The 21,573-nt window shown below is 42.2% G+C and overlaps 1 protein-coding gene across 3 annotated transcripts in view; it reads right to left on the minus strand.

Annotated features, from left to right (window-relative positions):
• The window catches only part of ALPK1 (alpha kinase 1), a 50,953-nt gene that overhangs the window by 27,056 nt on the left and 2,324 nt on the right, over nucleotides 1–21,573 (minus strand). The window contains exons 1-2 of one of the 3 annotated variants that reach the window (XM_062574112.1): nucleotides 21,333–21,412; nucleotides 3,972–4,207 (exon numbers count right to left, since the gene is read on the minus strand). In XM_062574112.1, the coding sequence (XP_062430096.1) occupies nucleotides 3,972–4,092 (121 nt within the window). In that variant the 5' untranslated portion in view covers nucleotides 4,093–4,207; nucleotides 21,333–21,412. Of the gene's footprint in view, nucleotides 1–3,971; nucleotides 4,208–21,332; nucleotides 21,413–21,573 lie in introns of those variants that run through there. The other 2 variants (XM_062574114.1, XM_062574113.1) reach the window with 2 other exon arrangements.

Genomic DNA, 21,573 nt, shown 5'->3' on the forward strand with positions numbered 1-21,573 from the left:
AGATTTTGCTAAGTGCAAAGTGCTCCCAGCTCCCATGCACTTCACATGGGATACCTGGTGGTCAATCCTCCAGAGAGGTGCTGGAGCTTACCACACAGAAGCAGTTTTGCATTTAGCTTACGCTGCTCTGTGGCTGCTGCCAAACCCCTTGTCTTGCTCACTCTCTGGGGCTGGTTCTTTGCTTCTGCCAGCACTAACCATCACCTGGCTCCAGCAGCAACCAAGTCCAGCTGGAAACTAACTTTACAAAACAAAATGATTAGCTTCAGCTGGATCTCCAAGCAGACCCAACTACAGATGCAATTGCTAGTAGGAACACACAGCTGGAGATCTGGGCCTGGACTGGTCCTTTCAGCTGTAGCTCACATTTCGTTTTCCTTAAAATAGCGGAGAAGCTGCAGACTTAGTGTGCTGTGCTAACCACTAGGCCAAGCAGACTCTCTGGCCAATAAAAGTGGATTAACAAGGATTATTGACCAGATGGGGTTAATGGCGATCATCAGCTGCAGATCTAGCCCCTTCTGGCCATTAATCCCTAGAAAACCCCTGCTCAGAGACCATTATTACTCTAACGAGGTAATGTAATAAATGTATTATTATGTATTTTGAATGAATCTTTTATGGACAATTGTAGAAAACATGCTACATACAAATTTTATGTGTTTTTTCCTAGGAAAAACTGGAAACTCTGACACCTAAAGTCAGATCTTCAAAAAGCTGCCTTAAAAACATTACATCACATTTTCAAACTTCAGTTTTCTCACTTGTTGCTGTAGTTCTGGACATGCTCCCTTTTATATATCACTACAGTTTCACCCACAACCATGTTTCCTGGCTTTCTGAAGTTGTGCCTGGAGAAGCTCCTCGCTGCACGGAGAGCAAGCATATGGGAAGGTGGCCAGGTGAAAGAGCTAGTGGGTGGACAGAAGGCTGAGACAAACTCCCAGCCTCACCATCGCAGCGATTCCTGCAGTACGGCAGCCTTGCAAAAATCAGCACAGGAGCAGGGATGCTCACCTGATTACAAGGAACACAAAATGATAGTAAAAAGCCCTATGTGGAGTGGTCATAAGGATGTTAATATTTGAAGACTGAGTTTCCCTAAATCTTTCGCAGTGAAAGATGAGAGATGCCTGGAGGCAATCACAGCAGGCACCTCTATAATATTTCCCCGTATGATCCCACAGGATTGACGTGTATGAGGTAATCCAGAGAAACAGAAATGGGATGTTTACGCAGAAAGCCTTTCTATCTCCTTTTCTGCCTTATTCTTTTGTCTTTCTCAACAAAACTTGTTTACTTCAATAAAACTAAAATAGGAAAAAGTGTCAATAAAACAAAGATCCATGGGATGATGTCAATATTTGTATTTTCTCTAGTGCATAAATATATTACTGCTATCCTCCTGTTCCTATTTTCTATGTTATATTTAATTAAACCGTAATCTTACCTGATGCACAAGAACAAAGAATATGGCCAAATTCTTTAATATTGAACTTTAATTTTTAGAGTCATCCTTAGTAGTCACTATTGCTGAGCTGCTTCGAAAAGGAATCTACAGTAATATTTCTGGAACAGTTTAGTGAGCTGGAAGCCTTCAGTCGTCTTTGGGACGAGACCTTTGTATGAACCTAGCAAACCGCAACTTCAAACCTTGCTGTGGTGTCTAGTTGTCACCACATGGAAATAAATGCAATTAGCATGTTAGTTATAATAATATGACACTGTAATATAAGGATGTCCACTAGACCCCCACAAAACAGCCAGCAAGATAGCTACTAAGGTTTTCAGCTAAAATCCAACTCCTAGAACAAGACATTATATCTGATAGCTGTTATCTGTGTAAGCAACATAAATTCACTAATTAATAGGGGGTTGAAAAGGAGATGAACCCACACAGGGGTTAGCCTGAAAGATTTGTTAAAAAAAAAAAAAAATCTATGCCAATCTAATACCCGTTCTGTCTCCTAAAATAAAGCAAGATGGAGATTCGCTCCTCCTCTCCCCTCTCACCCCTATTTATATGTATTTGCCTTTCAGTTCTTCCTGTGCTTGGTCTGAAGAAAGCCAAGCTAACAAAGACCATGTCTGGGGGAGGGGAGGAGGAGAAACCCCCTCCGCGTTTCTGTTCAGAGAATCCCCTTGGCTCAAACTGCTGCCAGAAGTGACCCTGCAATAATGCCGTTCTGCGGGAGGCACATGTGGGCCCGATGAAGCCGTTAGAGCGCAAGCCGCTTGTTACTGCTGCTTAAAAACCACCTGCCAGCGGCCAGGGGCTTGCAAAGCCGACAGCAGCCAACCTGCAAGTCTATGTCCTCCGCGCGTGCGTGCGCCCGCTCGCACGCAGAAACTGCGAGCAGGTATCGATATTGCTGGCGCTGCCCTACTGCAAAGTATTTTTCTTTCTGCTTTCAGCCAGTCAGAAAAGCCTGCACCCCGCTTCACACGCTGATCACCCATTTCCTGAAGCAGTTTACCTGAAGGACCATGTCTAATTCAGTGATTATAAGGGCACTGATTTACCTTATCTGGAACTAAACTGATTATTTCTCATACTTTGTGGTAGTTAATAGGAGAAAAGGAAAAAGGAGGATGAAGGAAAAACGTGCTACCTGATTAGGAGTTCAAGAACCTATTCCAAAGGGTGATAATAAAGCTTGAAAGAATTTGTGGTGAGAAAACAAAGTATCTTTTGTTGGAAAAAAAAAGAGAGAGATAAAAATCATCCAGTATCCATAACAGAAACCTGTATGCCACCCTCTATCACAAACACACTCAGAAACAGACTTGGGTGCTTCAGAAAGCAACAGCTGACCTCCCAGCAAGAACAAGGATGCTCACAAAAACAAGGATGCTCGCAAAACCATATTCTAAACTGCTCTCCTCTCCAGGACAAAGGGTTTCAAAAACCAAATTAACGTTATGGCCAAATCATTCAAGCCAAGCAAACCCCAAAATTACTAACACCAAACTGGAAAAAAGACAGTATTGCAAATGCATAGTACTAAGCAAAACTAGCATGCAGAACTGAGTATTTGCAGATTTTTTTCTAATGCTTTTTCCCCCCCCCTCAGAAATTTCATCATCATCCCTTACTGTACCTCCTATACCTACTTAAGTTTTTTCTATTCTTCTGTGTTGCAGAATAGAGTTCATAACTTCCCCAGCTTGTATAGCAAAAGTGTAATCCAAGCAAGTTCAGCAATGCAAGCATGCCTTTTATTTTACCAGTAAAAAAACAGTGACGTCAGCTGTGTAGCCCTCTGAAAATCTGATTCTAGAGAAAACTGAACTGAGTGTTTTACACTTTTCACAATTAATGTGAATTGGAATTCACATTAATTTTTTGCATTTAATGCTAGCATTAAAATAATGAAGAATTCTTTTATTATAGCCCTCAATAAGTACTGCATCCTTTCCTGTATATTTATTCCGGCCATTAGCTGGCACGGATTTTCTTTTCAAGAAGGATTTTGCAAGTTTTTTCTCTGGACACCACTTACAGAGGTCACGCACATTTTACAAGATAAAGATTCAGGCAATGAGCTCTTTAATATATCAGGAGAAGCTGACAAACAGAAAACACCCTCCCCCCAGTTCCTATGAAAGGAGAGGAAATATGTGCCCTTATTCAGAAGTTGCATCCTTTTTTTTTTCCTTCTTTTTTTTTTAATAACTGAAATTTATGTGCATCAGCAAACTTTCGGGCATTGTTCTTCCCAAACTGAACTGTTCCTTATAGCCTCATGTTTACTGAAGCCTAAAATTAGAACTGACAGCAATTCACTGCAACAAAGTGGGCTTCTTTCCCTGCCTGCCTGTAGCCCACATCCCATTCATGGCCTACAAATCCAGCCATCTCTTGACACTCATCTGCCAGAAGAAGAAAAATAGGGCAGGACTGAGGACCGGTCACTGCAGCACACAGGAACCTGCTGGCTTGCTCCTGGTGCCTCTCCTTGGGACCTCACCTTCGCACCGCTGGTATTCTCGCTTGTCTTCCTCACGTGTGTCGGACTCTGCTGACAGGAGCACGTCCAGAGCTCGCTTGCACTCCTGCAGCAGCGTGGCCACAACATTTTGACTATTCATGAAGCTTGATCCTGCTCCACTGTGAATTGGGTGTCCCTGGGTGCACAGTGATCAATTACTTAGGAGAAGACACGGATGCAAAATGAAAAGGATCCCTTCAAGGCTGAGGTACCTGCTGAACAAAAGAGGGAGAAAATGATTAACTAAAGTATCATCAATTATCTGAAAGACTCAAGCAGGGAGAAATAATAGAAGAAATACATGAAAATACATGACAGCCTCAGAAGACTGTATTGGAGGAGTGTGTGAAATTACTGTGGGGTCTCTGTGATAAACTGTGTGAGGCACACATCTCTGAGGTGCCACAGAGAAAGGATTTGCTTTTCAGTGGAGCTGTGAAACCACAAGCAGTGAAGCGACTTGCTGGGGTGTGCTGGACCACTTTGCATTTTGGAGGCTTGTGCTGTCAAGTACTTTTAGTGTGGACCGAGTCACAGACCTTTACGTACTCCACACTTGCTGAGGATGCCGTGTAAGCTTATGAGGCTCTGGAGGAAACAAGGACACTACCTCTTACCTCAGGGCAGGGGAGCATGTCACTCTCTCCTCTTACCTCTGCTCATGCTATCCCCAGTCTTTCTACACAACACAAAGTACCACCAACGTTTGTTTGATGCAGCAAAGCAGAAATAGCCTTAATTTTAAAGAAGTCTGCCTGAATTAAGAGTCTTCTTGCTGCTGATGCTGCAAGAGTGAAGAGCTAAACTAGTACAAAGTCAAAAGCACACAGGACAAACACTAGAGTTTATTACAGCTTCACCAACTTTGTGACAGACAGAGACGACTGGGGCTTTTGTCTATCAAAAGCACAAGGTTTGCCTTTGACAAAGCTAGGCCTCCTCCATTGATGCAAGCTGCTGCTTCTCTTGCAGTAGCCTTTCCAAATCTGATCTTCAGCCCTGCTGCCTCCTTACCCTTTCTGTCACATGTTCTGTCCCCCAAACCGAGCCCTCAACACTTGCCAACCGCTCCTTTCCACCACCCATGCTGATCCCATACCTCTGCTTCCACGTCTCCACACCTTCCAACCTTGCACTTTCATCTGCAGGAAGCGCTCCCAGTGCTGGCACGGTGTTGCGTGCTGCTGAGCAGGTTTCGGTAGCACCCTCCAGGATCAATGGATATGGGGAGAGGAAATCAGCTGATAGCACCCATGCACAGGGTCCAGATACACCGCAGCTGCCATGGGGCAGCTTGTACATGATGGGCAGGAACTAGCTCCAAACCATACCCAGTTACTACAGTACCTTTTGGGGGATGTCCCTAGAAGCAGAGGTCCAGCAGCATCTACTTGGACTGCCTGTAGCAGAGGGCAAGCTCTCCATGCACACACACCATTACTAGGCTTGCCATAACTCCTCCACTGTAAGAAGCAGCAGCTGCTTCAGGGCTTATGACGTTGCCAATGGCAGTTCAGAAAAAGCGATTTCCATCTCAGGTATCTCTCAGTATCTGATAGAACAATTCAGCAGCTTTCAAAAATGAAGCATGGAGGAAATACTTGTGTTTTTTTCCCCATAGTAAAACAAATTTGATGACCTTTTCCCTCAGAAAAGCACTACTCCCATATTTTGAAGCAATATGTAACCTATGAAAACATGACTAAAATTGGCACAATTATAGGCCTCTGAAGGAGGAAGGGAAGGGCAGGAAAGTACACATAAAAACACTGTTTGCTCTGCTGACTAGAAAAAACTTTCTTAGCAGCTATATTTCTGGACAGTTTTTTCTCTTTTGCTGCAGCTCCAGGATCTCTGGATCATGGATTTGGTGGCAGAGAGCCTGTGTTCTCAATGGCACCAAGCAAGAGCAAGCTGCCAGATTGAAAAGCAGAGGGCAAAAGAGATGCACTCATGCGAAAAGAGAGAGGAACAGAGAGCCTGCCAGGGAAGGGCAGGTGGAACAGGGCAAAAGATGGGATTGATCAGCAAAGAGCCTGGAGGCAGGAGTCAGTCAACGGTACTGTGTACTGTAACTGCCTGGGCAAAATGAGCTAGGAACCCCCACAAGGGAGAAAAAAAGCCTCCTGACTCTTCAAATGAATGTCAGAGAAAGAAGAAACAGACAGAAGCCATAAAAGGGAGACTGAGGGCAGGAATACAGCCATGTAAGAGCAATTAGACAGCAGGATGGACAAGCAAGAGATCAGCTAGATACAGAGCTGGTTTAAAAACTCAGACAAAGCTAAGACTGCTGGTATGTTTAATTTCAACATTTCCTAGGCTCTACAGCTTGGCTTTGCGATCACATAGTGCTTTGTTGGTGCCGACTCTCTCTGTGCCACACATACAGCTGCAGGGCTTCATTCTACAGCAGCTCCACTCTGGAGCACAACACAAAAAGGTCCTGACACGCTATTCAACGAACTGTGAAAGTAGACTGTAGTCTTAATGTTTTGGAGAGTACAAAGCATCCACTAGGAAGAATTCAGGAGTTTCAAGGGTATACTATCAGACAGAGATACAGAGCAGCTAGGTTCAGTTCTTAGGTCTACTGTTGGCATTCTAGTGTTGTCAAGTCACATCCTCTGTGTCTCATTTCTCCCCTCTAGTATCACAGAAACAAAGAGGAACAGAGATCCCACTTGAGATCAGGCCCGTTTGCTGACTCTCTGAACAGACAGCCAGGTGCTGTGAAGTCAAACTTGCTCACATATGTGAGATGCCAACTGTATGAACAAACGCACACACTTTGAGGTCTTATCACTGTTTGTGACTGATCCAATGAAGCTTGTGCTTTGAAAGCTGTTAAAACAATGAACCCATCAGGAAAAACAACTGAATAAAATATACAGTTCAGGCCCCTCCACAAGGGGAGGGAGTTGAGCTGGGAGCTGACAGTGACCCCCATGCACAGCACAGCCCCACAGGGTCTGAGCAGGGCAGGCAGAGTCGGGTGCTGGTAATGGGGTGGGCCACAGCCCCCCACATGGTGAGGTCAGGGACCAGGACCAGGGTCTTGCATCAGTATATGGGTCAGGAGACAAGGCTGGAGACATGGCTGCAATGTGGGTCCAAAGTCCATCCAGGAGACAAGGCTGGAGACAGGTATCTCTGTGAGGTAGCTCAAGCCAGGACTGAAGGCTGAGCTCAAACAAGGTCCCTGGGCAAGGGTGTACCAGAGAGGCTGGTCAGGGCAACTAAGACCTCCAAGAGCCCTGACCCCTATGCTCTTCCACAGAGTCTAAGCAACAGTACCTTGTTTGGGTTGGTACAATGCAGAGAGAAATACGACAGAGAAGAGGTCCTCAGGCAGGATATTCATGTTGACCACAGAATAAGTAGCATTTTGCACTGTATGAGTTAGAGACTACTTTTTCCAGTGACAGCTTGCAAAAATAAGCAAATACTCCTAGGGTTGAACTATCTGTTACATCAAAGATCACTTAAAAAAACCAAACTCATGGGATTTGATCACAGCATGATGTTCTAATCCACATCCTAGTTCACAAAGCTTCCCTCTTCCTAAACAACTCTGGGACAGCAAAGACAGACATCTGAGCCTGGTGGCAACACCAAAAAAAGCACATCCTTGGGACAACCAGAGCCCTCTCCTCCCTACCCTGCCAGTTCTAGAAAAGCTGATCCAGTTGCTGTTTCTCCATCAAGAAAAGTAGCCTGCTCTACTATAATCACAGTAACACACCTATTCCAGTGTTGCTTGTTCTGTTAACTGCACTGACATCTGCTAATTGATTTATCTGATTAAACAACCCTGTGTGGATGAGTGTGTGGCTTTCCCATGAGTACCTCTCAGGTTGGGATGAAGCATCCCTGCCATCTGGCCCTGACTCCATTCCTTTGTATAATTGATTTCTCAAAAATCTTATTTTCTAGGAAGTCCTCTCTAGTAACAGACATGTACATGGACATATCAGCCCCATTACAAAATGTGAGACAGAGAGGATAAGACAGTTACACAAGCACACTGAAGTGTGTTGAAGAAAACCTGTGTTCAGCTGTCACCCTCTCATTCCTAGTAGACACATGTTCCTAAACAAAATTTTCTACGAAGATGCACTAAAGCAAACAACTGCTGGGACACCTACCTTTACAAAAAATAGCATAGTATCAAGTGACTCAAAAGGGAGCTTACAAACATGCCCCAACTTCTCTGTGTGTGCTGCCACCAGAGCCCAGAACTAGTCTAAAGCATAGCTCGTGGACAGGATGGAGGGCTGCAGGGCTGCAGCCTAGCACACCATGTTGGTCTCCACAGTAAGAACGAGGGCCTTGTGGCTTCATGAGCCACGATGACTGTGAGCCTCACAAAGAACTGATAGTGCTTAGCAGGGAAGCTTAAATTAATATAAAAGTACAGCACTTGGCTTCCCAGGATTGTAAGGATTTACCTCACTGGGAAACTGCCATACCAATGATGAGGATGTATAAATTTCAGCAAGTGATAAATTTTTCTTAAGGTATATTCTTCCAAAGAACTAAATAAACAGTGAGAACACTTAGAGTAATAAATAGTGATTTACAACAGCAATGACAACAAAGCAATGAAACCACATAGACCAGCGCAATAAACGGTACATTAGTACTTGGAGTGAAGATATCCTTTTGAGACCCATCACTAAGGGCAATGATTTGCATCATAAAATCAATTTAAAATGCACCAAAGAGCTTTAAACTATAGCAGCATCCTTTTCACAGATGCCATTTTAACTGTGTGTTTTGTAACAGCTGTAGAATTGAATGACAGCTAGGACATGAAAATAACCAAGCACACAGCTTATAATTTGTGGCAAATGCAGTACCTAAGAGTAAAGCCAAATGGCAGTACTTGCACAAACTTCTGGAAGCATTTGGGACTCTTCCAAGTAGCTTTCTTAAAGTACTATTAAATCTGAACAAAAGGTATTTAAAGGTGACTTGAGTTTTTGTGAAAACAACCTAAAAGAGGTTCAAAAATTGCTTGATATACTGCAAGACTATAGACAAAAATGCTTTCTAAGGACGCATCAGCAAATAATTTAGCTATTACTTTCAAAACACAGATCAAAACTCTAAGAAAACAATTTTACATCAGATTGAGTATTCAAGCATTTTCTGGAGACAGGAGAGCCGCTTGACTACAACCATGGGCACAGAGTATTCTTAAAAGACTGACAAAAGTGTGACACTTCAAAACACAAATGACGAAAAAAAGCTGTGCCATTTCTGGTTGGAGCCTGGAATAAAAAACATTCTTGCATCAAATATCATGAAAAAAAATTCAAAAAGGCCTCAGGGGGAGAGATAGTGTATTTCTATAGCTGCTGTCTAATCAGAGGTGGGATTGAGAACAGAGGGAGGGAGGAAGGAAGGAATTGGGTGGGCTATAGTGAGATGATCTCTTTAATAAGAAATAGGCCATACTGTGACATTTCAGAGCCCTTGGGCTAGAAGACCAAAAGATCTGTCGAGAGAAAGGAATTCTAAGTTATACTGTGAAGAGAAGGAAGCCTGGAAGTCAATCTAGTTAGCTTAAGACTACAATTAGCTTTGGAAGCTTTAAAAAGAATTAGAGGTAATTGACATATTCAAACTTCAAATACAGCAAGCATAACAAGCATTTGCTTCTCAGACAACATCATTTGAGAAACGCTCCACAGCATTATGATCCTGAAATACAAATTAGAGATTGCCAGACCTCTTCTCTCGGAAAATATATTATCCTAATTTTCATCTTATTCAGGCTACCCTTCAATTCCAGGGAGACTAATGAAGAGGAAGCAAAGACCTGATGAGTTCCATGTGGAGACTACATTTATGGATTAATCCCAACAGGGAGCAAATAAACCTTATTCCCAGAGCTCTCAGTTGGGACTCGGCACAATCAATTGAGGAATGGATAGTTATTTATGACTGTGGCTGTTTTGACTTTCAAATAAAAATTTTAATTATTTTAAGTGCTACATTGGAAGTTAGAATTTGAGCCCTGTTTTAATGCCAGCTATGCCTTGCTCTCCTCCCTCCTAACCCCAAACCACTCTGGTCATTATGATCCAGTTTAAACGATACTGATCTTCATGCCTATCACATTTGAAAGCACTTGCCCAAACAAAATCCACTGGCCAGACAATATAAGGAGAAGACTTGCTGTTTATCTGCAGCAAGGAGGTTTGGACCAGAGTTTCTGTATGCTTGTGTGCGGAAAGGTTAACTCCATTTAGGAAGAAGATTCCCCAAAGTGGAACCAATCTAAACGAAAAGAGCACCCTCAAACTACGCTGGGTCTAAAGAAGTGGAGTGCCCATCTCAGAAACTTCTTTACACACCCTGATCCATCTTTACCTGATGTGTTTCTTTGCCTGTTTTTACAACCAATTTTAATATCAAAGTACTTATTTTTAACAATTATTTTTCAGTTTAAGTGTCTGTACCACCTATACTTCTACCATTCCAGTGTACTGAACTAAACTGGTGGCAAAAGATTCTTCCCTTACCATACATTTTAGCTATGCCAACCCCACATGGCAGTATAGTATTTTCAAGAGGAACTGAGATAGGAACACTTGCCCATCCCTGTCTGTAAAAAACAGTTTTCTTATTCTATCCAAGTAATGCAGTGCTCAACAAGAAGACTGTATATAGCAGCTCTTGCTGTAATGTGGTACATCTGCAGGTAGCTTCCCTCAGGCCAATGAAGCTATACAAACTTTTGAGCAAGATTTTTAAGCTGGCATAGTGTCTTGATTAAATAAGAGGGACAGTGGTGAAATTGCATGAGAGGGACAGTGCTGATCTATTTTTGCTGCAGACCCCTCTCCCCTGAACTGACAGAATTATGGTCTCACCTTCACTCCAGAAGTGTGCATGATGATGTTTTGATTCATCTTGCTTTATATAGGTGAAGTACATGAAGAACATGTAAAAGATTGCCACTAGAAGAGCAATTGGACATTCAGGCCTATACTTTTCCTTCAGCAGGGATCAAGTGAGATGGCACTCAGTTGCTCCCTCTCATATGAATGTGAGTGTGGGCCCTTCAGAAACATTGCCATTACTTGTGCTAAAAAAACAGGCACAACTTTACTAGCAGATTTATCAACCATGGGGGGAAAAAGAGCAAAAAAACAGAACACATGCTAGAATTAGTTATTACCACAAGCAAGTACCACATTTCAAGCTGATGAGTCAAGAGCATCCTTTACAGAAAGTAAGTTCAGTTTCCTAACTATTTCAACAAACACGTGCTTGTGTTTTACTGCAGCATTTATCTTTCTTTCTAGTACCTGGAGGCTTTGCTATACAAAAGAGACAAGATGGTTAAGAAAAAAAAATCGATTTGCTGGGGGCTTTATTTATTTATTTTCCTTCTCTGGCTTAAAGATTAGATGTTTTCTCTTGGTAAAGCTGGATATACCAACTGGCATTGGCTGTATTAAAATAAGGAAGAACCTCAATCAAAAAGCCTCTCCTAAGGCAAGCTTTCTTGTTAATATGCACCAACATGAAAGGCTTTCTTTTCATCCTATACAACTACAGTGTGTGTAAATTGCAGGGGGCTCATTGGCATAAATCTTGGCTGTGACCTCTGAGGTAAACTGGATTTACATTACTTTCTGACAAGAATTAAATGAAGGCCTTGTGGATATATGAACAGCCTTCTAGACTGCAACAGATGGGCATGAATGTGCTCCCTAGGCAAACTATCAGTGACATCTGTGTCCTCCAAATTCTGGTGGTCTCAGCCAATTAGCAGGCAAAAGGGAATGGGAAAAAAAAAAAAAAAAAAAAAAAAAAAAAAAAAAAAAAAGCCAGCCTCTGCACAGCTACCCAAGCCAGAGCTGAAGCAGAAATGCTTCTGTTTAGAAATGGGATCAGAAACAGCCCCCAGCAGCAAGGAGATGGTTATCTGGCTGGGTAGACTACAGAAGCAGCATTACAGAAAAAGCTGAAGTAATTGGATGGAACTGATATTAATATTAATACAGAACAAATTCCAATCACAGGTAAGCCTGTGTAAGACTAGAGTAACATCACTACCATGATAGTCACACTGATGTAATGGAGAACAAAGTTTTGCCCAGTGTTAAAAAGCAGAAAAGGGTCCAAAGTGAAATGCAGTGCCTAACTTAGTTAGCCCAAACATTGCAGAAGCCTAGTTCTAGCTCCGTATTCAGACTAATGCCGCATTCTGCTTTCCTTCTGGAAGACTGAGCTAAGCGTCCAAATGTAAAGTCTACCACTACAAACCTGTGCTTAAAAACATTTCTCCTTTGGTGGGTAACGTCCAGGCAAATTCTACATTCACCAGTGCCTGTACCTGCCTGGTCCAAAGCTGAGCTTAGTGCCCTGTGAAAGAGCATCTAGAAGTTGCAAGCAGAACAGGAAAAGCATTTTCATATTTTTGTTTGTTAGAACGATGGTTGGGATTTTTTAGTGCAGCAAAAACCAAAACATTCGTTACAGTTATTTAAAAATAATGAATTCCAGAGCTTTATTTCAAAGCTAGCCTTAACCCAGGAATGTTGCTTGCATGAACTTTAAACACCAGCAAGGTTTTAAGTATGGGAATGGGAGACGAGGGGGTGATCATCCATGGAAAACTTTAAAACAAGAACACAGGGCTACACTGGCCACCTCATGGAGCTCATTAAATGAAACATTTGGGAGTCAAACTGATAATTGAACTAGGCCATTCGATCTCTTCATGAGCCAGCCCTCATGAAATACATTTTACAAGATATTTCTGTCTTCCCCAAAATTTTTAGCTAATACACCTAATTAAATATCCCTCCCATTATAAGAGCAGGCAGCATCTCTGGCAATAACCAGATCCATGATGGAGGCAGTGCTTAGTACTGAACAAAAGCACCTGTTGTTTTGCCCTAGTAATGACTTTTCAGAGTGGCAATTTGCACTCTTCTCCCTCATCATTGCTAGCTCATGCCCCACTAGGGAAGGCAGAAAAGGGAATAATTGAGGGGCAGATCAATAAATTAAAAAGTTAAAAAAAAAAAAGAAAGAAAAAAGGAAGACATAATGAATTTGGTACAGCACATATTTTTAGATCAAAGATGCCTTTGAAGTGACAAACTCTTAATCCATAAACTACTGAAGCACTTCCTTTCTCTCCAAAACTACTTGTTGTCAAATAAAATGGAAGTTAAGGAAATTATCTTTATCTGAAAATGGCGAAAAGAAGCCATCACCTAATGACAGCCTTGTCAAAATGACAATTGGGGAAATTGTTAGGAAGGCAAGGCCTAAGGACTGGAGGAATAAGCTTGCTGTTTGCTCTAATCTGGTCAGGCAGGCCCCACACAATTCCAGTCAGCTTGCTGTGTGAAACAGCTAAGTCTTTGTCAATGATAATAGGGGCTGGAAAGACTTCTCTTTCATGAATATGTATCACTCCCCCCCCCCCCCCATGTCTACAGAGAAAAACCCTTCAAAACTGCAAAATAAAAACCAACCCACCAACAAAAAAAATCCCCAAACAACAAAATCCTAAGCTCTGGGGCTGTGCAGAGCAAAAAACTACTAAGTAATGAAAGCTCACGTTTGGAAAATGGCGCCAGAAGGATCTTCTTCCCAAAGTCTTTCCTGGGACTTTTATTTCCCAGCACACTGGGATGAGGCACTTCAAGTCTTCACTTGTAAGTATGAAAAAGCAAAATGACCCATTGGGTGTATTATGTCCATCACTGTATTTTACATCAAGTATTTGTCTGAATGTGGCGCTTAGGTGTCAAAACCCTGGTCACACATGCACATCATTGGGCTGATATAACAGAGCCTCACATGAATGCCTGATGACTTGTGGGAGAAGATCATTTTTGGCAGGTCTAAATGTTTCCACGTGCAAAGGTTTTAAGCACAGGCACTGGATTGGTTTCATATCAGGATAACAATTTCCCTGTGAAGTTTACAAATAAGTGGCATTAAACATTATACCTGGAATCATCTTTATTAATTACATACATACGCTAATGCAATAAGAATGGGTTCCTTTACATGTAACAACACACTCAAGGCTTTAAGAAGGGGCCAGTGATTTCCCAGTGCTCATGTTAAAACAATTTTCTGAGAGGTGTTTATGACCTTCTGCAAATAAAATCTTTCACAGCTTCACAAGTCAAACTGTTTGAATCACTGATCCCTTCGAAGTTTTAGGGATATACACACATATATATACACGTGTGTGTGTGTGTGTGCGCACACACACATGCGCACACACAGTATTAATTCTCAAGAATTCAAAAGACTGGAATAAAACTGGAAAAGGAAAGCTAAATCCTGCCAACTGAGGCTGATATATAGACAGAAGATGCTTTAAAAGGTTGAAACGGCTCAAAAACGCATGTCAAATATTGTCTCTGCAGGACTGATCCAGAATCTCCTGTAAGCCCAAACCTGCCCTTTAAGTCAACGGAAGGACAGACAAGGAAACAATGAGGAATCGAACCAAGTCTATGCCCGTTATGGAAGACTTGAACATATTTTAAGGTATAGTGGATTTTTTATTTTAAGGTATAGTGGAAAGTTGTGATATTATTAAAGCATTTGATAGTGTTTAAAAATTTACCTTCAAATGTTTATTATCTTTTTAGCTTTGCTTGTAACACTGCAAAGTATATCTTAACTTACTAAGAGAAACTGTGGTAATATTACAAACTTCACTTTTTCTCCAAATAGCAAATAGAAAATAAAGTTTGACTTCCAGCAGAGATATTGAGATACAAAGCTCAATTTTGAGGGTTTTCAATATTATGCAATGTTTGCTGTAGACATTTCCATTTCATTAGCATATTCTACTTTACATGAAACCCAGCAATGAATGCTGTCCCTGATCTAAGGCTAATCCTCTTTAAAGAGCTACAGGCTATATTACATGTGGCCATAGCCACGGTTATGCCACGGCTGAATCACTTTGAAGCCTATTGAACAGTGTTCCCTTGTGAGACTGCATACAAACCCACAGACCAACGCTCCCTGCGTTGTGAAATCCTACTGTTTTTGTCACCAAGAATTTTAACGGATATAACCTCCTAGCCCCCTTATTTGGGGCTAGGAGGGAAGAAATACGGGGCTGCCCTCACTACCTTTCAGTGAGGATTTACAACTAAAGCATACACACCTAACATAGTACAAACACCTCACTGCTACACATTAGAGAGCAACTGCTCAAAGGGAGAGTAACTGGAACAAGAGAAGGTAAAGATGAACCAGGCATCAGCTTCCTTGGGTAAAAGCTCTGTCTCCAGTACAACTTTTTCAAGGCTTCTGAAATACAGCAGGTTACAATGGTTCAGTTTTAAAGGATGGCAGACACTATATCCCCAAATGGGAAAGAAACAGAAGATGCCAAAGCAGGAGTATTTGTTCCCTCCTTCCCCCCCCCCCCCCCATTCCACCTTAAAGCCTTTTTTGTAGAAAGGCTCACATTTATTTCTGCCATCTTTGGTTCAGGCCTATTTTTTGTTCATTTCGTTTTAGGATGCTGGCTAGAAAGTAAGAGTTGTACTATGATGATTCATGAGAAACTAAATTCACCAGAATTTAAAGCACACACCTGAGGAAAACTGACAGTATTGTATTGTGCCAGGTAGCTCCACAACATAATAGACATCACAGGTAAAGCTATTCTGGACAGCATCATATATATCTTTAAATAAAAACTGGGTTAGCTACCTTCAAGGCAGAGTGCATTTGTTGCATGCATGTACCATTTAACCCCTTAAGGGATGAAATAATGGAATTTGGTATTTATTGTCACACAGCACAGAATGTAGAATCCTTAATACCTATACAAATTCAAATGAAAAAAAAAAGAAGAAGAAGAAGAAAAACTCCCTTCACTGATGTATTGTTCCTGCTATATATCAGCAGAGGACAGTTTCTCCGTTTTAGGGCATATCTTTAACTCTTGAAAATAGCCCTCTTTGTTCAATCACTGCTTTTGAAGAGAGCTGTAAAGGTTGATTCTGTTCAGTCTGCACTTTTACACAGGAAGTTATCTCCATTTAAACAGTATAGAATCAGAGAGAGTGAGTAAACTCAGTCCCTATGGTAAAATCTCATCCCCTGTGAAGGCAATGTTTAAGTTGCTTGTTTTTTTAAAAAAGCACTGCATCCTAAATGTTGAATATCCTACAAAATTTAGAACTGCTACTATATACCTGAAAGACAAAACCATATCACTCCTCAGGTGGTACATGAAAGGACAAAATATTTTCTCTTTCTAATTTGCAAGAAGTCTCACAAAATAACAAGGGTAAGTCTCTATACTTCTAGCCAGCATATACTTCTCCCTAAAACTAAACAACCAAATCTTCCACTAGTAAATCACCTCCATATACAGCTGAAGAGAGAAGACTATCAAATAACTGAAAACTGGGCTCCCAGTTATTGGTAAACACAGACAACTCCAGTAGGACTAACCACCAAATAAATCCCTGCTTTTTAACTATTTTTTTAAATAGAGTTCCTTTGTTCTACAACTGTGAGGAATGAGCACAGTTGCAGTTAGCAACTGTGTACAGAATACTCATCCCCAGTGTGTTCCTCTAAGTTGCATGAATGATTTCTCATTTTCAGCTCCACTGAAATTCATTAGGACACTTCTCTGAGAAACATGCTCTGCACCAAAATGCTTAGACTTCAGTCTTCATTCCAAATTCAAGAACAGGGAAGAGCTGACGATTCTTATGGATCAGGGTTTAAAGATGATTTGTGTATAATTTTAAGCAAGGAGCAATTCCTGAGTACCTGTTCGATGGCAGTGGACCTCCCTTACTCCTCTTCCACTTCTTGTTCCCACTGCTCATGAAAGCTGGGATCATGCATAGCCTGTCTCCCACAGAACGAGCCTTCCTCCAAAATCACAACCATCGGGAAGAGGGGGCTCCATCTCACAAGGAATGTCTTCACTTCTTTCCACACTGTCCCTGCTGTCCTTTTTTCTTTCTTGCCCTGGCTCCCTACCAGTTATTTAAAGGAAGGACTGCCATCCCTCAGTCAGATTAAGGAAGAAGATGCTGAAGATTCCCTGTTGGGTCAGTTCAAGGTTCTTGCTGTGCAATGCTAACAGGCCAAAGGGGATCAGTCTGTTCCACCTCACAGCCTCTTGCTGGTATTTACCTTATTCCTTGACATCCCCTCACAGCGTGGTTTCACTGTCCTGTAGGTCATTCTACAGGCCTCAGTGACAAAGCAAACACAGGGAGGAGAGAATGACTGGGGGGGGGGCGGTTAGGAAACACAGCCAGGAGGATGGTGAGAAGAAAGAACACCAAACCAGAGGGGCAGGAAGATGGAGGAGAAATTGAGATAGTACAGAAAAGATAGAAACAGGGAAGAAGATAGAGGGAAAAGACAAAGACAAGTTAGAGTGGAAAACCAGAGGCAAACCATGATGTTGAAACAGAAAGAAAACACAAGAGTACCAGGAGAAAACATGAGAGTACTAGGAGAATGGCATAGACAGGGTTCACCTTGTAAGATACAGTTCTCCTCACCAGTCAAGAGATGTGGTATCATCAGGAGTTGATTCAGATCAGACGAGATTGAAAACAGAAGCACTCCTTTTCCTGAGTAAAGGAGAAGGATGGAAGCAGTAAAAAAAACATGGAGGGAATTGCATGCCCTTTTTCCTTTGGAATACCTCCTAACTGCTTCATGATGTAGAGCTATTTTTGGAAGCAGGATTCAAAATTTCAGTGAATGCAACTCCTTCTTGTACATATCTCCTCCCTCTCACACCGAGATCCAGCTGACTATCTTGCTATATATTTAGAGTGTATGTGCCCATAGTGGTTCTGTACAGATACACTACAGGTTGCTAAACACCATCTTTATGTGACTATCCTGGCATATTTCTTCTCTGTGTAAACGTGAGGCACTTCAGCAAGGTTAACAGCAATTAACTGCAGAACCTAGCCGCAGACAGTTGCTTCCTCTTTTATGTCTTTCCTAAACGAACTCATGGAAGCTACTATTGTCACTATTGCCATTTATTTAAATACCACAACAAGCTCATGCAATATCAGAATGATAACTCCCACTTAAAAACAAACTCCCAAATCTCTCTCTCTCTCTCTCTCACACACACACACACACGTCAGAGCCCTCCCACCTGCGGCAGAGGAGGTCGGTTCAGAGCAGCGCAGCGCCCGGGGCTGCCTCGGGACCCCCGGAGGAGGCTGCGCTCCCGCTGCCTGAGCGAAGGCTGCCACCGCGCGGCGAGGACCCGCAGGCGGGGAAGCGCGACCTGCGCCCGCTCCCACCATTTCCTGCACCCCAGACTGGGCCAGCTTGAACTGGACCAAGAAACGGGCAGCGACATAGCCTGAGAGGAAGAGCAGCCAGAGGCTGTAACTGCGGCATTTCAATCCAACACGCGTGATAGTTGCAGCTTTTGGCCCAGCACAGTCTATGCACAAGCAAACACACCTGCCGGCCCTGCACTTTACAGCTCTAAAGCACTAACGGGCTCTCAGGAACCACTCCTCCTCGGCTGTGTGTGTCCCTGAGGCACGGAGGACCACTTCCAGCCACCTCAGCGCTGCCCAGAGAGCCCGGCGGGAGCCCTGGGACAGCTCCGGTACAAGCTCAGCAAGCATCCTGCCACAGAGCACGCCTGGGCCCGTGCGACACGTGCCCACCGCTGCATGGCAAAGGCATGGCGTGTAATGCGGGGGAGAGCGAGCGGACAAGCTGCAAGGCTACTTGGAGGTGTGCCAGAGGGGCTGAACAAACGAGGGGGATAAGGACTGGGCTGGGGTGGTAACAGATTAACATTTTTCATAGCCTTTCCACTAAACCCACTACATAAGCTGCACTTGAGACGTTTAACCTACGTGGTAGACAACGCGTGAATGTTTTGCTTATGTCCCCTGCTGGTGAGAATTCAGCCTTGCAGAGTAACAGTATCTCTACGCACCTGCTTTCAAAACAAACAAACAATGCATTCAAATCCACCATGGGTATTTTCTAATGCAAAGTTTGACACAGAAGTCACAACTAGATCACAGCTTCTGCTTCTGTGTTCACGTGACGACACCATTAACAAATCCACTGTACTAGTGAGCGAGAAGCCCAGTAACCCCTGGAAAAGGGTTACCAGAAAAATACTAATTTTACCTACAGCTTCCATAAACACAGTTCCCCCTGTTACACCTAAAACCCTTGTGTCACACGGCTGGCAAACCTGTGGGCTACATCTGTGGTTTTGATAAGCACCTGTAAACGTTTGGCCCTGGGAATGAAGGAAAGAACCGCAGCGAGATCTCAACATCACTGAAATCAGGCCAGACTTGCTGTTCATCTAACAGGATGCAGAGTCTTTCATAATACTCGTTTAAATAGCTGAGAAAAGTAGAAAGTGTCAAACTACCTATTAACTAGCCTCATATCTTGTCTCCAAACACAGATCTGCAGAATGGCTTTTCACAGCAAAAGAAACCGAACTACCAAAGAACATGTTTCTTAAATACTCGAAAAACATTTTTCTATCTATCACAGAATTCCTAACTTGTAATAAACCAGGTGGATCATTAAAAGCCTTGCCAACAGCTCAACATGTTAGAACGTGCAGAAAACCATTATAGGGATGTTCTGTTAAAGCTTCATCTATTTTCTTGTCGACTTCAGTAAAGTCACTGGCCACTCCTGGAAAACACAACTTAGCAATCCACTAATCATCTGTAGCAAATAAAGGAAACGGGCTATACCTGCTGCTCCTCCTTTAGTTGCTCATCTTTACATGGGAAGTTTTATCACAGAAGGAGTAGGTTGGAATAGCTGAAATTCAATGCTGCAGCACAAACTGCCAGTCAAGTAACTACTAAATATTTTTTTATTGTTTTATATACATGTTAAAACAAATGTGCCTCCCAATCACCATAAAATGGGTATGCTTTTCATCAAAAGCAAATTTGTCAAATAATAACATTCTCCTGCATGCTTTAATATCTAAAGCCTGTAGATTTTACTGTAGTATTCACTAACAGAGCTTTGACCTATGATCATCACTGAAATCAAAAAGTAATAGTTCAATTTAATAACAAGATAAACACTCTTAAAAAGCACACATGCCTTAGAAGCAAACCTCATGCACAGTCTAGGCAAAGCAACAGGAATGACAAACAATCTCTGAAAGGAATCAAAACTCACTCAATTTCTTCCACAACAGGTAAAGGACGGCTACAGGGGAAGCCAGGGGTTGGAGAAGAGAAGTTTTGTGCTCAGCTAGCCCAAAAGAATTAGCTGTCTTGCAAATAAATAAATAAATGTTATTTACATATAGATACACAAAACCCCTATCCTTTCACTCACTAACCCAGAATACACTCCCTTATTATTTATTAATTTTTTAATAATCTTATTACCCAAGATGAACTTTCTGAAAAGAGAAAGAAATATATCTGTCTTCAACCACTCTCAGACTTTCAAAGCTGATCATGACTGAAAGTAGTTTAAGAGTTCCCAGATTTTTCCACTTTATAAATGTACATATTTGGGATGCGGAATTATCCAAAACCATAAGAAACTGGATCAAAGGTTTTGGCCTTAAGAATCAGTCCAAACTTGTTAAAACGCACTACCACAACAAAAGCACCCCCACCTCTATCCCTTAGCTTACCATAACCACCAATTACAAATATTTAATCAGCCCAAACAGCTAGCATCTCTAATGCAGCACTAGTATCTACAAAGAGAGGCCGTACTGGACATGATAAATAAGCACCACAGCACATTGGTATCAGAAGGAACACCCATTTAAAGTAACGGGCATTACTTTTCTTTCTTTCTTTTTTTTTTTTAATAGTACTTCCTCCTCTCTTACAATTTTTATTTTAGTACTTCCTCCTCTCTTACAATTGGTAAGGCAATGAATATACAAGACATTCAAGACAGCTTGAATGGAAAGCACGGCTCTGCTCCATCTTCATTTACTCACCCAACACTCCTTGTAATCGAAGGGAAAACTGTGTTGCTGGCTGTGCAATGTGGCTTGTACACGTTTCTATTCCCAAAGTGACTGAGATTTCAGATGTACCTCAATTATCAATTTCATAACTCCAGGGTTGCTAAAGTACAGGGAGGTGCTAGTAGAACTTCCAGGGAGTAAAGTGCTTTTTCTTCCCAGCACGTACAGTGGCTAAAACCAAACAGGTTTTGTAAAAAGGTGCAAGGGAGGAGCCAGTTCCTGCCTCTGACACCTTCCAGCCTCTGCACACTACACAAAACAGGACAGCAGCAAGAGCTGCTCCAGTAACTAGGTAAACGTTGACATCAGCTCACCTGGCTTGAGTCCCAGCGTCTTGTGCACAACACAATGCTGCCCAGCTCTACCAGCTCTGGGCATCTGTTTGCAGTTTCCCTTTTTGTCTAAAGGAACAACAATAATAATTAAAAAAATACAACACAGGAATGAACTCTAGTAAACTAAGTAACTATTACTGCAGGAAATCCTTAAGACTACACTCAAAAGTATGAATGCAAAGAGCCAAAGTCTTTTCTCATGCAACAGGAAACTTTGAGT

This window comes from Rhea pennata, chromosome 4 (genome assembly GCF_028389875.1).
Source record: "Rhea pennata isolate bPtePen1 chromosome 4, bPtePen1.pri, whole genome shotgun sequence".
Classification (NCBI taxonomy): domain Eukaryota; kingdom Metazoa; phylum Chordata; class Aves; order Rheiformes; family Rheidae; genus Rhea; species Rhea pennata.